The sequence below is a fragment of the Pipistrellus hanaki genome, assembly GCF_964339955.1.
Source record: "Pipistrellus hanaki genome assembly, chromosome: 7".
NCBI lineage: Eukaryota > Metazoa > Chordata > Mammalia > Chiroptera > Vespertilionidae > Pipistrellus > Pipistrellus hanaki.
Window position 1 is genome coordinate 54,469,869 of NC_140509.1, and position 15,064 is coordinate 54,484,932.

General features: G+C 51.4%; 1 protein-coding gene across 3 annotated transcripts in view; it reads left to right on the top strand.

Annotated features, from left to right (window-relative positions):
- The first annotated feature begins 10,300 nt into the window (after positions 1-10,300).
- FOXO3 (forkhead box O3) overlaps positions 10,301-15,064 on the top strand; it is a 111,266-nt gene continuing 106,502 nt past the window's right edge. Inside the window, exons 1-2 of one of the 3 annotated variants that reach the window (XM_084890537.1) lie at positions 10,301-10,539; positions 11,662-12,413. In XM_084890537.1, coding sequence (XP_084746663.1) covers positions 11,799-12,413 — 615 coding nt within the window. In that variant the 5' untranslated portion in view covers positions 10,301-10,539; positions 11,662-11,798. Of the gene's footprint in view, positions 10,540-10,632; positions 10,744-11,500; positions 11,520-11,661; positions 12,414-15,064 lie in introns of those variants that run through there. The other 2 variants (XM_084890539.1, XM_084890538.1) reach the window with 2 other exon arrangements.

Genomic DNA, 15,064 nt, shown 5'->3' on the forward strand with positions numbered 1-15,064 from the left:
AACTGAGCCACCGTGGCCAGGGATGAGTATTTCTTGAATCCAGAAGTTAAACAAGAATGACATGTGACTTTTGAGCTGGCCTAATTTCATTATTAATCAATTGCAACTGTGAAAAGTGGAGGGTTACTAACTTAAAACATGTAGAGACAAACTAGTTCTTACACTTTTGAGAAAAGAATGCAATTCTCATTGTTCACTTGGGGAATAGTTAGTTTTAGTTTCAAAAGAATCATTTGTTGATAATGTTGAGTTTATGGGAAGAAAGAGGTCAAAATGCCCATCTCTTTTAGACAGGGCCTCATGGAATTCTTTCGCCTGTGATTTCCCCATATCAGGTCTAACTCTCTGCTCAGCGAGTGAGGAAACTTGCTCTGACCACGGAGCCCAGAGAGCTATCAGGTCTGGGCACTGCTGTCATTGGTTTCTGAGGCCGGTGACCTTCCCTTCGACTGGGCCCTCCTCTTCTCGGCCTGTCTACTGGAGACAGGCCAGCCTGGGTGGCCACCATCTCTCCTGTTTCTAGGCTCCATGGAGGGCACAACGCTTCCAGTCTGTTGTCATGGCATCCCACCCAGTCTTCAACAATATAATTTCATGGCATAACAAATGAAATGAAAAAAAAAAAAAAAAAGGCCCAGCTCTAACCCAATCTTTTATTGGTTGGCAAAATTCTGCAAACTCCACGAGGAGTGCCACGTCCCATAGCAAACAAGAAGGCCTGACCAAAAGCAACTGGGTTTGGCTAGTCCCCTAAACAGGACAGGGATTATGTTCTTTTATAAAATTATTCATTTGGCTTCATTATTTGCTCCCAAAATACGAAATGTACAATATAAAGGTCACTTTAAGTGCAAGAAAAGCCTTCAAACTCTACGTAAGGGAAGTGGAATTGCAAAAGGACCGACTAGATGCTGCCCGAATGTGTGAGGTTCAGACGTTGTGCTTTCATAAAATAACTCATGTCTGGAGGCCTGGACACCTCCTCCTCACATATGTCTTAGCCATTTGTTACCATTGTGGTGGCATCAGCTGTCTCCCCGGAAGTGAGCACAAGTAGCCCCCGTGAAGGCACAGACACGTGGCCTCAGAGCGTGGGAAAGGGGTGGGGAGCCCCCTCCAGCACGTAGAGAAGAGCTACCTTCTGAGAGGAGTGGATCGAACCACCACCCAGAATTCCTCCTCCGTGGGGAGCCGGGTGCTCGCAGGCCAGGCTCCTTGAACGCCATCTGAGCAGGCTGAGGCGACTCACGAAGCCGGTCCCCCGAACACACAGGACCCCTGCTCCGATAGGTCACCCGAAGGGGCTCCACCAGAACCTGAACTGACAGAGAAGTTCATCCAACAAAGGAGGAACTTCCTTCTCCAATGTATGAACTGTTGCTAATGAGCACGTTCAAACCCAGATTTACCGCCCTCACAGCGCCTGTGGTCACTTCACGTGGTCCTTTTCTGTGGCACATTTTTCCTCTGTCATCTTCCTGTTTCAGGTTTACTCCATCTCCAAGCATAACTGTGGAGAGGCAAGGAGCCCTAAGACACACCTGGTGGGGCTTTAGCATCAAACTATTCCAGAACACTGCGCAGGGATATGCAGCATATTCCAAAGGGTAACGAATGCTTCCGTGTGGCCTCGATTTCTTTTAGTTCCATGTCAACGTTTTAAGAGTAATCTGTATTTAAGATTCCAATTACAGGGCATTTCGGACACATGCTCACGTCACAAGTTTTCCTAAGAGGAGACATGGAGTGGAGGGACCACCCACCAAGCCAGGTCCCACCCGCTGCAGGCCCGTCAGCCAGCAGTGTGGCATTGGTTCTGCCTTCAGGTCTCCTGGCCCTTGGAGTAACCTGTCAGGTCTGACAATAGGATGTTCAAAACGTCGTCACAGACTCCGAGCTGACTGCTGCTCTCAGAAGAGTGGAGCTCTTCCTTCAACTGGTAAACAATAACCTGGGTCCTGGGATTTCAAGGGCCTGAAATCTTGTTGGGAAGAAAAAAATTAAAAAAAACAAGTAACAAGAACTCTGATTTCAAACCAACTCAGGTGGGCTTTTTTAATTTATTTTTTATTTTTTTTATTGCCTCTTGTTTCTTGCTTAAGCTGCTATTTTATTTGATGTGTTTTAAGCACACTATTTTCTGTGTCTGCTTATTAAAGAACTCCAAATCTTTGTGTGTCTGGCCTTAGTTCCGTCCGTTCCCCCCCCCCCCCCCCAAAAAAAAGAATTGGCATCGCTGTCTAAGTTTAAGGCAGAAAGCATGATGGTTCCATGGACAGATATTGTGAAATGATGATCACAACAGGTTCAGCTGGCATCCATTGTCTCATATGGATACAATAAAAAAGGAAAAAAAAAATAAGAAGGAAAAAGAATTTTTAGGATTTACTCTTTTAACAACCTTCCTATATATTATAAAGCTAGCCTTACCTTTTGTTTCCATCTGCCCCCAGGAAACCTAGCTTTCTTGTTTGTGTGGTGTTTCCCATCATGAACATCTGCTCCTGAAACTTTATCTGAGGGCGCCCTGAGGGACCGAGGCTCAGGAGAGTCCTCCGGGGAGAGTGTGGGGGCCTCTGCCGGTTGTTTGGAGCACTCCAACCTTGGACTCATTACGTTTTTTATTCCACTGTGTCATAAATTTGGGTCACAATCTTATATGTAGACCACAACATAGTTATGAATTTCCAAGAAAGATTTTTATTCCTCCAGCTAGTCCCAGGATCAAGATAGGAATACATTTTTTGTGGGGGTGGGGATGGGGGTGGTCTGTGTGTGTGTATGTGTTTTATTTTGTATGAATTTTTCCCCCAGCTGTATTAAGATATACTTGGCATATAACATTGTGTAAATTTACAATGCACAATGTGATGATTTAATATATAATAATGTATAGTGAAATGATTACCAAAAGAAGGTTAGTCACCTCACATAGTAATCTCTTTTTGTATGTGTGCAGTGAGAATGTTTAAGAACTACTCTTTCAGTAACTTTACATATGCAACATGTATTATTAGCCATGGTCACCACGCCGTGCATGAGGCATCTTAGGCTTCTTCTAGCTGGAAGTTGGTACCCTTTGACTAATATGTCCCCATTTCCCCCAGGCCCTGCTTCTGTGAGTTGAGCTTCCTATTCCCCCCCAACCCCCCCAACAGTGAGATCCCATAGTATTTGTCTTTGTCTGAGATTTCACTTAGCATAATGCCCTCAAGTTTCATCCATATTGTCGCAAGTGGCAGGACTCCCTTCTTTTCTATGGCTGAGTAATATTTCACGGTGGCCACATTTTCTATATCCACTCAGCCCTCAATGGACTTGGTCTGCTTCCGTGTCTTGGCTGCTGTGAGCAATTCGGCAGTGAACACGGACGTGCAGATAGCTTGTTTGAGATAGTTGTTTTGTTCTCTTTGGATGTATACCCAGAAGTGAGATTGCTGGGTCATACGGTAGCAACCTCCACAACCTCCATAGCAGCTGCACCAGGTTACACCAAGAGAGGCTCTTGTTATGCTCATGACCGTGGACCGCCCTGGGCTCCGTCCTCGGCCTCTCAGCCCCTGCACACCCGTTTCAGTGAAAGCTCCAGGACACATGCTTGCTGGGTTTTTAGGAGCTTGCTCAATCCCCAAGGGCCCCACCTTAATTTTGGTTTTGGTCTTTGTGGTTTTATCGCCAGCTCCACGATTTGTTTTATTTTTTTAAGTAAAAAATGCTATGCAGCTTTTGTTTTCATCACGAGGTTTGTTCTGAATATCTACTCCGCCATATTACATTGGAGCACTTTAAAAACAAGAGTGGATCACGTGTAATCAACTGCTAAGCAGAGCTGAGTTACAGTTTCTCAGGTGTTTCTATTCCCTTCAGAACAAATCTTCATCCTCAGAACACCAGTCTGTGGCTGAGGAGAGGAAGGGCGATGGTGTGCTGGCCAACCGACTCTCAGAAAGAAAATAAATAAATAAGAGGACTTGATTTTCGGCATTTGCCAACTACTGTAGGGTAAATACTCTCATAATGGTCCATCTCAAGCTACCAATTTGATTCCCTGGACGAAGAATTTGGAAGAGATGCTCACAGTGGCTTTTTAAAAAATATATATATTTTTATTGATTACAGAGAGGAAGGGAGAGGGAGAGAGAGAATGAGAAACATCAATGATGAAAGGCAATCATCGATCGGCTGCCTCCTGCGTGCCTCACGCTGGGAATGATCCCGCAACCCGAGCTTGTGCCCGGAATGGAAATCAAACCGTGACCTCCTGGTTCACAGGTCAACAACACTCAATCACTGAGCCACGCCAGCCGAGAACACAGTTGCTTCTCATGAACTGCAATGAGCCAACTCCAGCCTGCCACTGTGGAGGGAGCAGACACAGTTAGGGTAGCCAAGTTCAAATGCCCAGAGGTTAGTCAGGATACACAGATGAGGGAAGAGGACCTGGGGGTGAGGAGGTGAACTGGAGAGCACATTGTGGCCATGGTGTTACCGGTTCCTCTAATTTTTCAAGAAGGGTTAGAAATCTGACTTTTAGGTGAAATCTCCTTTTTCAGTGCTGGCAATCGACTTAGAAAGAACTTTAAAAGCATGTGAGAGAGCCAGAAAACAATCCGATGGGGCAGATTTGGCCAGACAACTACCAGCTTTCGGCTGGTTGGATTAGTGCTTGGGGTTATACATGCTTGTCTGGTTTCAGCAGCCCAGTTTTTCTAGGCCAAATGGCCATATAAAGAAATACTGTCGGAGAGACAGTGCAGGGTGGGGGCAGGAGCACACGCCATGGGTTCTGACAAACTTCATTTCAAACCCTGTGTCTGCCCACTCACTGTGTGCTGGAGGGCAAAACCTTGTAGAACCAGAGGCATGGTTCCTGTGGGGTTAGGTTGTTTTCAGATAGAGCGAGATATTAAGGTATGGCGTATGTCCCTTTTGTGTGTCGGTTTTCCTTATGGCTCTATCATCTTTCTTAAGCAGAATCCAGTCAGTTATAGCTGAGCACAAACACTGGAAGGTGCAGAAGAGAGACCTCTAGCTCAGGGTGCTCAGCCTTCATTGCCTTCAATTTATCTGGCAAAGATTAAAATAAATATATCAGTGCCAGACTCAACACAAAGTTTTCAATTCAGTTGATCTAAGATGGAGCCTGGGCATCACTATTTTTAAAAACTATATGTTTTTGTTGATTTTAGGAAGAGGTAGGGAGAAGGAGAGAGAGATGGAAACATCAGTGATGAGTATCATTGATTAGCATGTCCCTGCTGGGGATTGAGCCCACAACTTAGGCATGTGCTCTGACTGGGAATCAAACCATGACCTCCGGGTTTATGGGTTGACACTCAACCACCTAGCCACACCAGCTAGGCTGGGCATCACTATTTAAAAAAATACCTCCCCTTCCCTAGCCACGTTGGCTCAGAGGATCCCTAGTAGGGGTGTGCAGGAGGCAGCTGATCAGTGATTCATCATTGATGTTTCTCTCTCTCTTTCCCTCTACCTTCCTCTCTGAAATCAATAAAAATATATTTAAAAATAAATTAAAAATTTTATAAAAACCTCCCTTAGTATTCTAATTGCAATTGCTTTAGATTCATAATCTCATTTAAGCCAAAACCTTCCAACAATCCTAGAAGATATTCTCGTTTTATGAATGAGGAACTGAGGCTTAAGCTATAATAATAAAAGGGTAACATGCTAATTAAGACTGGGTGTCCTTCCTGACAAAACAGGCCAGAGGGAAGCCAGCCGGGGTCCCAGGTGCCAGAGGGAAGTCGGCGCCAGCAGCAGGGAAGGAAGGCCTACTCTGGCAAAGATTTTCGTGCATCGGGCCTCTAGTGGTTAAATAACAGCAGAGTCACATAGCTGACAAATGAGGAGAAAAGACAACCTGAGAGCTTGACTTCTTCACTATCTCGTATGGGCTTTGTGAGACTTAAATTGCAAAGCACTGCAAATAAAGTACTTTGTTTTAGGACTGGAACATATTAAGTGTCAAATAAAAGTTAGCTATCATTATAACACCAAAACAGAGAGATTCTTCCCCACTTTCTCTTGTTTATGAAATTCTTTGTCACATAAATCTTCCACCTTTTTTGGATCCTCCTCTTTTATCCTCCTCTGTAAACGTATATATTATAGTTGCCCTCTAAATGAAACATATGATAGTCACTGTACTGTCCGGGGCGGGTGGCAGAAGGGGTTCAGAATAGGCCCTCCAAGAAGGGCATCTTTGGCATGTGAATTCTTTTGAGCTAAAGGCAGTTGAAACCCTGTGGGCTCAGGAGAAACTCCTGCCTCTTCCTCACAAGAATCTAAATTGGGGGCTTTACCCAAAATGAGAGTTATCATCAGAGATAAACTTTATAACCTACCTGTAGGACAAGGCAAACTTCTAGCTACTGAACATCTCTTATCTCCTTCAAATGGTCTTCCTCCCCTTTGAAGCCCTAGGCACCTTACCTCATCCTTAGGGCAAGATGCCATATATACCTCATTTTCCCTGTCTCTTAACTTCTCATACATGTGGGGCTCCCGTACATACGTGTGTATGTGACTTCCCATACATACTAATATGTATGTATGTATGTAACTCAATTTGGTCATTTTCTGTTGTTGATCTGTCTCAGGTAGATCTAATTATTAGATCAGCTGAAAGAAACTAGAAGGGTAGAGTGAAATGTCTTCTTTCCCCACAGGGCTCTGCCTGGGGGTGCCATGCCGAAAGGAGGCAGAGAGGAGGGGAGAGCCCCAGATACTCTTGGAGAGGAGGGTGATGAAACCTGTCTGGAAGGGAAGCCAAAGCTCAAGCTCTTTGGTACATAATGTTCAGTAAATGCTTTACACTCAGTTCGCTGAGAAGTAGAGAATCAGAGGAAGGGACTAATAAGGGTGTCAAAGGAAAGGGAGCAGAGTGGACACTTACCACCTTAATTTGTAGAAATAAACAGGGTATAAAAAGAAAGTGGGGGGAGTTTGACCAAAAACTCTACCTCAAAGGTCATGATGGTATTAGTTCTTGATCAACAACCTTAATTTACTTAGCTTTCATATACTAAAAACTGGGGTGGTAGGGGGAAAGGTTTAGGGGTTTTGAAAAGGACCGAGTAATTTTTAAGAGAACAATTACTAAGATTCAACCGGTTTGGCTCAGTGGATAGAGCTTCGGCCTGCAGTCTGAAGGGTCCCAGGTTTGATTCTGGTCAAGGGCTTGTCTTGGTTGCGGGCACATCCAGAAAAGATTCAGCCTCTGAGTTTTCAAAGGTTTACCATAGGGCCGAATTCAATGGTAAGTTCTTTGGGTAAGATGCACATTTACCAAGTTGGACATTGTAGCCATTGTCATTTGAAGTTTTGAACCTCCATTCTTTGGAAACTTACTGAATACTTAATGACCTCTTGTATTTGTCTTGTACTGTTTTTAACTTTTGAAATACTGAACTTTTTAATATTGTATGTCTTATTCCCTCCCTAAGACTGTAAGCTCTTGGAGAGAAATGCCTGTTTTATGCCCCTCACCCCCATTCCTTACCAAGAGGGTCAACCCTGAACTGAACCTTGAACTCTTTCATTTTTTTGGAATGCCCTTGGGATATGCATTCTGAAAATGGACACAACATGTTTCTAGTGAAAATGTAATGGCCAAGAGCCCAGCCAATGTAAACACATTCTTCACTTTAATGACAAAAGACTGTTTAGATTTACAGAAGAAAAAGAATGAATTTATTTTACAGTGTGTTAAAATATTGGAAACGAAGCCGCTGAGAGTTCTCTGGATTTTATGCGGTATCATAGTGCAAAGCCCAGGCCTCCCTGTCATCCTTAAAGCTGAACAACCGATTCCAGGCAATACAGCTCCCTCCACCCACACCTCCGCCCTCACTCTCACCCGCACCGCGTGGGCACTGGAAGCTGACAGTTGTTTTGCATCAGGGTCCGCACCACCAGGCTATAGACCAAATGCAAACACCGGGCTTTTCATCGGACAGGCCCACAATGAGAGGAGTGGAGCCTCAGGCAGAGGAGCCACCCCAGAGAGCAGGCAGAGGCCGCCTTCCCAGCATTCCGCTTCTGAAGACAACCCCAAGTACCAAAAGTGCATTTGTACATGGACAGAACGGTAAGACCAAGAGAAGGCCGGGCACATATGGACTGGGGACATTCCGAGCAGGAGAGCGAGGGCACAGACCACGCAGGGTGACGGAGTCCACCTGCGGCCAGGGTGCTGCGTGCTAAGTGAGCCTGTGGGCGTGTGACATCTGCTCCGGAACCGGTGGCCGCGCAGTCTGGCCTGGCCTGGCTTCCAGGTCCAAGAGAAGCAGGTGGCTTTGTTCCCAGAATGTGAATGAGGGAGCCGAGTCGGGGCTTAGGGAAGACAATGTTCCCTGGCGGGAGCTCGGCATCTACGCCACGGCTTGGACGGAGGGTGACACTCACTATCCAGCTTCCCGGCCCAAGCTTCGGAAGGACGGAGCCGGAAGCCCGCAGAGGAGACACTGCCCCGATGGCCGGCACACAGCGCCCTCGGGAAGCCGCGGTGCGGGCCCCGCCGCGTCCCCCAGCGAGAGCCGCGGCTCCAAGCTCCCGCCGCTCTCCCGCGCAGCCAGAGTCTCGTTCCATTTGAAAACAACACCCACGTGCGCCGGTAAACAAGCGCGCGCAGCCGGCAGGGCCGCGCGCTCCCTCCGGGCGAGCCAGTGCGGCGCGCGCCCGCCCCGCTCCCGCACGTGTCGCCCGGCTCCGCCCCCGCCGTTCGGGCGCCGCGCAGGCTCCGCCCCCTCGGCTGGCCGCGTGCCGCCCCCGAGCCCCGAGCGCCAGGGCTCCAAGGCCCGAGGCCCCCCGTGGGATGCCAGGCGCGCTCCGCCGGGTGCTCCCCAACTTTTCCTCCTCTTGATGCTTCCGCTTCGCGGCGGGACCCACCGCCCCAGGTCTGCTCCTTCCTTCCTTCCCTCCCGTCACCACTCCAGCCCTCCCGCGTCCCCCTCCGGGTAACTTTCCCTCCGCACGGGTTCTGGGTTCTCCTCTCCTACTTCCCACCACTCCTTGGAATTTTTACTCGATTGTTTATTATTTGCTGGAGGGCGGGGAACGGAGAGGAGCGTCCGGGACCCGGAGGATGGGGGCCGCGGCCAGTCAACGCGCGGCGTGGCTTGACGAGTCCGCGGCGCAGCGAATGGCTTCGCGGCGTGGCGCTCCGGGGTCACGCGCGTGTGGATACCATGACATCATCTGTTTGTACGCGTCCACCTAGCTTGGTGCAGGGGCGGGTCCGTGCGTCACTTGAGTGACAGGGCCCTGCACCAATCCCGGAGCCCGGAGTTGGCCGGGTGGGCGGGCTCCTGCGTAGGCTGAGTTGGGCTTTTTTTGTGTGTGTGTGTGTGTGTGTTTGGGGCGCTGCGGAGCCCGCTTTAGACTCTATCTCCAGTGGAAGGATTTAAGAAAAAAAAAAAAATTTAAGTTGCAAGTAGCATGTAGTGCATCCTTAGTGCACAGATGAATGATTTAGACACTGATCATTGGAAAAAAGACTCGCAAAGAGGTATTTTTTTTTTAAAAAAAAGTAAAAAAAATGCACAGACGTTTGCAGTCATTTGCAAATTGGAATCAAATTATTTCCCATTCACAATTGTTCAAAATCCGCTCTTGCGTTTAGGAATGGAGGAATCATTTGCCCCCTTTTTTTTGAGTTAGTTACACTTCTCCCCTCGTTTGCCACGAAATCCATGAAAAGTGAAACACGATTGTGGTCCGGCGCCCTGGGTTAAGAGATTCAGCGCAAACCTCTTGGTGCCGGATCAAATCTGAGGGCATCCGCTTATCCAAGTCCCGAAGGCTTGCTTGACCAACATCTTCACTTGTCAGTATTTCCACGCCGAGGTAACCCTTGCCATCTGCGGTCGGCATCTTATCTCGGGTGTTACTCGGTGTCGGGTTCTACATGGGAATCGGACACCAGGGCGTGTACCCAGAGCCCAGCGCAGGACTCTCTGGACGGGGACTCTGGGTGCCAGGCGCCCTGCCCCGGGCCAAGGAGACCCATCACCTGCACCCCTCTCCCTGCTCCTCCGGGGTCCGCACCGCGCTTTGTTGTCGCGGAGGCTGCGGGGCAGGGAGGAGGGTCCCGGCGGGGAAGGCAGCGGGAGCCCGCCGAGCCCTGGCCCGCGGCGCGCGCCGGGTCCCCCACGCCCGCTGCCCCGGCGGAGCCGCGCCGCGCAGGCGCGCACGGAGCGCACAGGCACACACACGGCCGCCAGCGCTCCCGGCCCGCCGCCCAGCCCTCCCCCTGGGCGGAGACCCACCCGCCGTCAGCTTAGGTTGAGGCACCCTGCGTGTGTCTATAACTTTGTGCAGCCGCCGCGGCGGCCCTGCGCGTGCAAGGGAAGAGGAGGAATGTGGAGGAGGGCGGCGGCGGCGCGCAGGCGGGCCGGCGGTTCCTCGGGCGGGCTGCGGCGGCGGCCGGAGCGCCTCTCCTCCTTCGCCGCGCCCCGGGCCCGCGCGGGAGTGCGCGTCCTCTCCTCCCCTCGCCCCTGAAGGGAAGGAACCGAGGTAGGCGCCGGAGCAGCGGTGCCGCGGGGCGGCCGCCGCCTTCCCGGTGACTCCGGATCTGCTTCCGAGCGGGGCCGGGCGCTTCCCTTTCCCCCTCCCCGTGGCTCGGGCTGCGCGCCCTTCTCCCCCGCGAGCTAGTGTTTTTAAAGGACTTGTGCGAAGAGGGGGGGACACTGTCAAGATGGCAGCAGCGGGAGCAAGGAGGTGAGGAACGTGCTGGCCCGGGCTTTCTTGCGACCCGGGAGACTTGGCGCTGCCCGACCTGTTGGAAGATTTATGTTCTGACTTGCCCCCTCCCCTCTCCCCCCGACCTTTCCTGGGGAAGGGGAGGAGGGCCGCGCGCCCGTGAGAAAATTAAACCACACAAAAACCCCAAAGTGCCCTTTCTGCGAAGCTCGACCCTTTGCGGACACCCGCCAAGCCGCTTGCCCCCCTTCTTCTTCCCATATTTTTATTTTTTTTCTGGAAGTGACCAGGGCCCGCCTGCACCCGGATCCGCGTTCGCCCTCGCGGCCCGCGGGCGGAGAGGGGAGAAGGAGGCGGCCCGTCCCCTTTAGGAGGGGGCTGGCAGGGGGGCGCGGTGGTTGCAGGACCGGGGATGGGGGAGGGAGGCGGAGAGGAGCCGGAGACACCAGACTTGGGCCGCGGGAAGTACTTGAGGACGGGCCCGAGCGAAACATAAACAAACGCACGCCCGCCCGCCGGAGCTCGGGCTCAGCGAGGCTGGGCTGCGCCCGCGCCCGTGCCGCCCCCTTTAAAGGCGCGGCCCGCGCCCCTCCCCCGCCGGCCCCTCCCCTCCCCTGCGATCCCGCCCCTCCCCCTGCGGCCCCGCCCCTCAAGCCCCGCCCCTCCCCGAGCCCCGGAGACCTGCAGCCCCGGCGGCGGCGGCGGGGGGAGGGTGCCACCCGGGGCGGGCGAGCGCGTCCATTCGCCGGCGTCTCCCCCGCGGCCTGGCCAGGGGGCGGTGTCTGCGGCGCCAGGTTCGGGACGCACGTCTGCAAGTCTGCCTGCTCCTGGAGGGCGGACCGGGGCGGTGCGGTCGGGGAGCTGAAGACTTGCCGAGGACCGAGCTCCAGCCCGGGGTAACCGACTCCCCTTTTCTCTCCACTCGCACTTCCCCAGGCGGCGGCAGTAGCGGCGGCGGCGGCGGCGCCGCCCGGGAGTCCGAGCCTTCGCAGCGGCCCCGTCCCTCTCCCGTCGCACCCCGCCCGGGCCGAGAAGGGAGCGCGAGAGCCCCAGCCGCGGGGCGGGCGGCGAAGATGGCAGAGGCGCCGGCCTCCCCGGCCCCACTCTCTCCGCTCCAAGTGGAGCTGGACCCGGAGTTCGAGCCGCAGAGCCGGCCGCGCTCCTGTACGTGGCCCCTGCAGAGGCCGGAGCTCCAGGGCAGCCCGGCCAAGCCCTCGGGGGAGGCGGTCGCGGATGCCATGATCCCCGAGGAGGACGACGATGAAGACGACGAGGACGGCGGCAGGGCCGGCTCGGCCATGGCGATCGGCGGCGGCGGCGGCGCGCTGGGGGCCGGGATGCTCCTGGAGGACCCGGCCCGGCTGCTGGCGCCCGGAGGGCAGGACCCGGGCTCCGGGCCGGCCCCCGCGGCGGGCGCGCTGGGCGGAGGGACGCAGTCGCCGCTGCAGCCCCAGCAGCCGCTGCCGCCGCCGCAGCCCGGGGCGGCGGGGAGCTCCGGGCAGCAGCCGCGGAAATGCTCGTCGCGGCGGAACGCCTGGGGGAACCTGTCCTACGCCGACCTGATCACCCGCGCCATCCAGAGCTCCCCGGACCAGCGGCTCACGCTGTCCCAGATCTACGAGTGGATGGTGCGCTGCGTGCCCTACTTCAACGACAAAGGCGACAGCAACAGCTCCGCGGGCTGGAAGGTGCGTACCCGGCTGGGGCGGGCGGTGGTGGGATGCGCCGGCCTCCTGCGCCGCGCCGGGCGCCCTCCCCTGCGCTTCGTGGAGCGGAGCGCGCCTGCCGGCCTTGGGGACTGGGCTTGGCAGGGAGCCTAGGCTGTGGGTCTTTGGGGAGTTTTGTGTGACCCCAAAGGAAGGGTACCCCGGGGCGGCAGAGGGGAAGGAGGCTCCCTGGAAAGTTTAGGGTTCTGAGAAGGGGCAAAAGGGACTTTGGAGAGAGAAGGACAGACGAACGAGAGTATTTTTGCTGTGTTCACCGGACAGCGCGGAGCAGGTAGGTCCGAGGCCAACTTTGGAGTAGAATGCACCCTAGTGGGGGTGCGGCGAGGACGTGGGAATCCTGGAGGAGGAGTTGGATCTGAGTTTTCCAGGGGCTGGGTGCGTTGTCACCAGCTGGGTGAGAACCCTTGGGTCCAAGTTTTGGGCTTTTGTGGGTGTTCACTTCCACAGACATGAAGCTATCCTAGGAAAAGCAGTGGTTGCAAACATTTCGCTAGTTGGCTCCCTGTGAACACCTTTATTGCTCAGTGACTCTGTCCCCAGTAGCCTCTGAGATGTTCTTGGGACTGGAAGAGGTCAGCTCTGCCGTCTCAATGGCGTGGCCGCACCTGCTGCTCCGGCCCAGGCCTGGACTCTGGCCTTGTCTGCGGTGGGGTGCAGGTGCGCAGGCCTGGAGGCCCCGTGCCTAGCTCAGGCCTTTGGAAGGGAGGTTTGGCGGCAGGGCTAGGCTGTCATGGCTTCTTCCAGTAAGTGAACCTGAAGAGAGGCGCTCTACTGTTCCTTTTCAGCCTCTTGGGGGCACTGGACACGTGGTAGGGAGAGAAGTGTGGAAAGGCCTATGATGTAATGACTTCCTGCAGTTGGGCATCGAAAGAGATTAGCTCCTGTGCCCTTGCTGATACCCAGCTGCTTAGCTCCTCCTGGCCCCTTTCCCTCAAGATATGAATGTGTCCGTGCCAGGCAAAAGACTCCTGCGCATTTGGAGATACTGATTGCTTATCAGTTGCTTATATTCGCAATTAGTTGCTGCTTTTTTTTTTTTTTTTTTTTTTTAAATTAAAGAGTTAGTTGCTTCCTCCTTCTGTCCCTTCCTTTATTGTCTTTGGGGAGCCCTGTCTCTTCCTCGGTTTCAATAGGTGTATAAAATAACTTGTAGTGGAGAATTGAAGCGCTGGAGAGGAGGCTGCATATGAGAAACTAAATAATTTAGTGTATTGAGTTTTAATTTGCTTAAAAATAAAACCCTTGTAAAGTTCCTTAAAAAAAAAAAATTATGGCCACTATTGGAGAGGCCTTGCTTAGATTTAAACCTTGTTTAGATTACAGATTTTAAAAGCAAAATGTGTGCTTTGATATTATTCCACAGATCTGTTCCATTTCCTTTAACAAATGCTGACAGTATGAATGCTACAAATGATTTAATTTTATTGCTTTGCAAAGGAGTGCCAGTTGTGTGATATGAGGGCTCTTCAGAGAAAGGCCGCAAGTTCTGTTCCACAGCAGTGCTTAATGTGATACCTTTTAAAATTGAGTTTCCAGGTGGACTAATCTCAGTGTACAGTATCAGGGAGGGGTGAGTTTTCTGGATCTAAGAAGATAGGCTTGGGGTTTTGGAGTATTTTTCAAATCTCTCACACTTGGAATTTAGTCATGCATGTTATGAATTTGGTACATAGATACTATTGTAAGTTAGCTAACTTTCAAGTTAGTTAATAAAGTTAAAGTAGGGGGGGTTTTCAGCTTTCCTATGATGTTACCATGAAGAAGTAATTTCATGCTATTGTGCTTATAGGTTAAAATAACAGTTTGGTAACATTTGATTTAAAAAAAAATTATGTGAGAAAGTAGTATTATCCAAAGTAACTATGAATTGCTAATTATATTTTTATTATAGCTTGCACAATTTGAAGTAGAGATTTTGGGCCTAGTCGTAAACTTGGTGGTTTTATGTCCTAAACATTTTTTTGATCTCATGGTTCCTTTTTTCTTTCTCTGCTGTCTTATTTCTCTTTAACCAAAATTTTATGAAATATTGAAAACTGAAACTCTCAAGCCTTAATATGTTTAATACAGGGCACACATTTTATGATTACTTTTATTGTAAATGATTACATCAGTTCCACTTCTGAGTATTACATAATAACTAATTCTTGAAGGCTATAGGGATATCATTTAAAGAGTTTTTGTAAGATGGCCTTTATCAAAAGATGCAGCCATGCAAGGACTCCCAAATCTTTGATGAGGGAGAAGGCCCTTTGAACCTGGGGCTGGTTTCACATTCTGATTATGACTACTAGCCAACCCTTTTTGTGCCTGGGTTAGTGAGGGCAGAAGAAGAGGGAAAGGGGAGAGGTCAGGAGCTGATTGTGACCCATATTCATGGGTCCAAGTTTCAGGAGTTGAATCCTATCATGATTAGTCATTTTGGAAGCATCTGTGTGCACTTAAACCACATTACTTTCATTCTGAGTTATGTATTTGAGTTTTTAACCTCTGAAAATGTCTAGAATTCAGGTTACTGTCTCCTAGACATGTGTGTGCGTAGGCACAGTATGCAGGGTCCAGGCCTCACTTCTTTCGTGGCTTTTCGGGCCATTGCATTGTGAGAGCCTGTA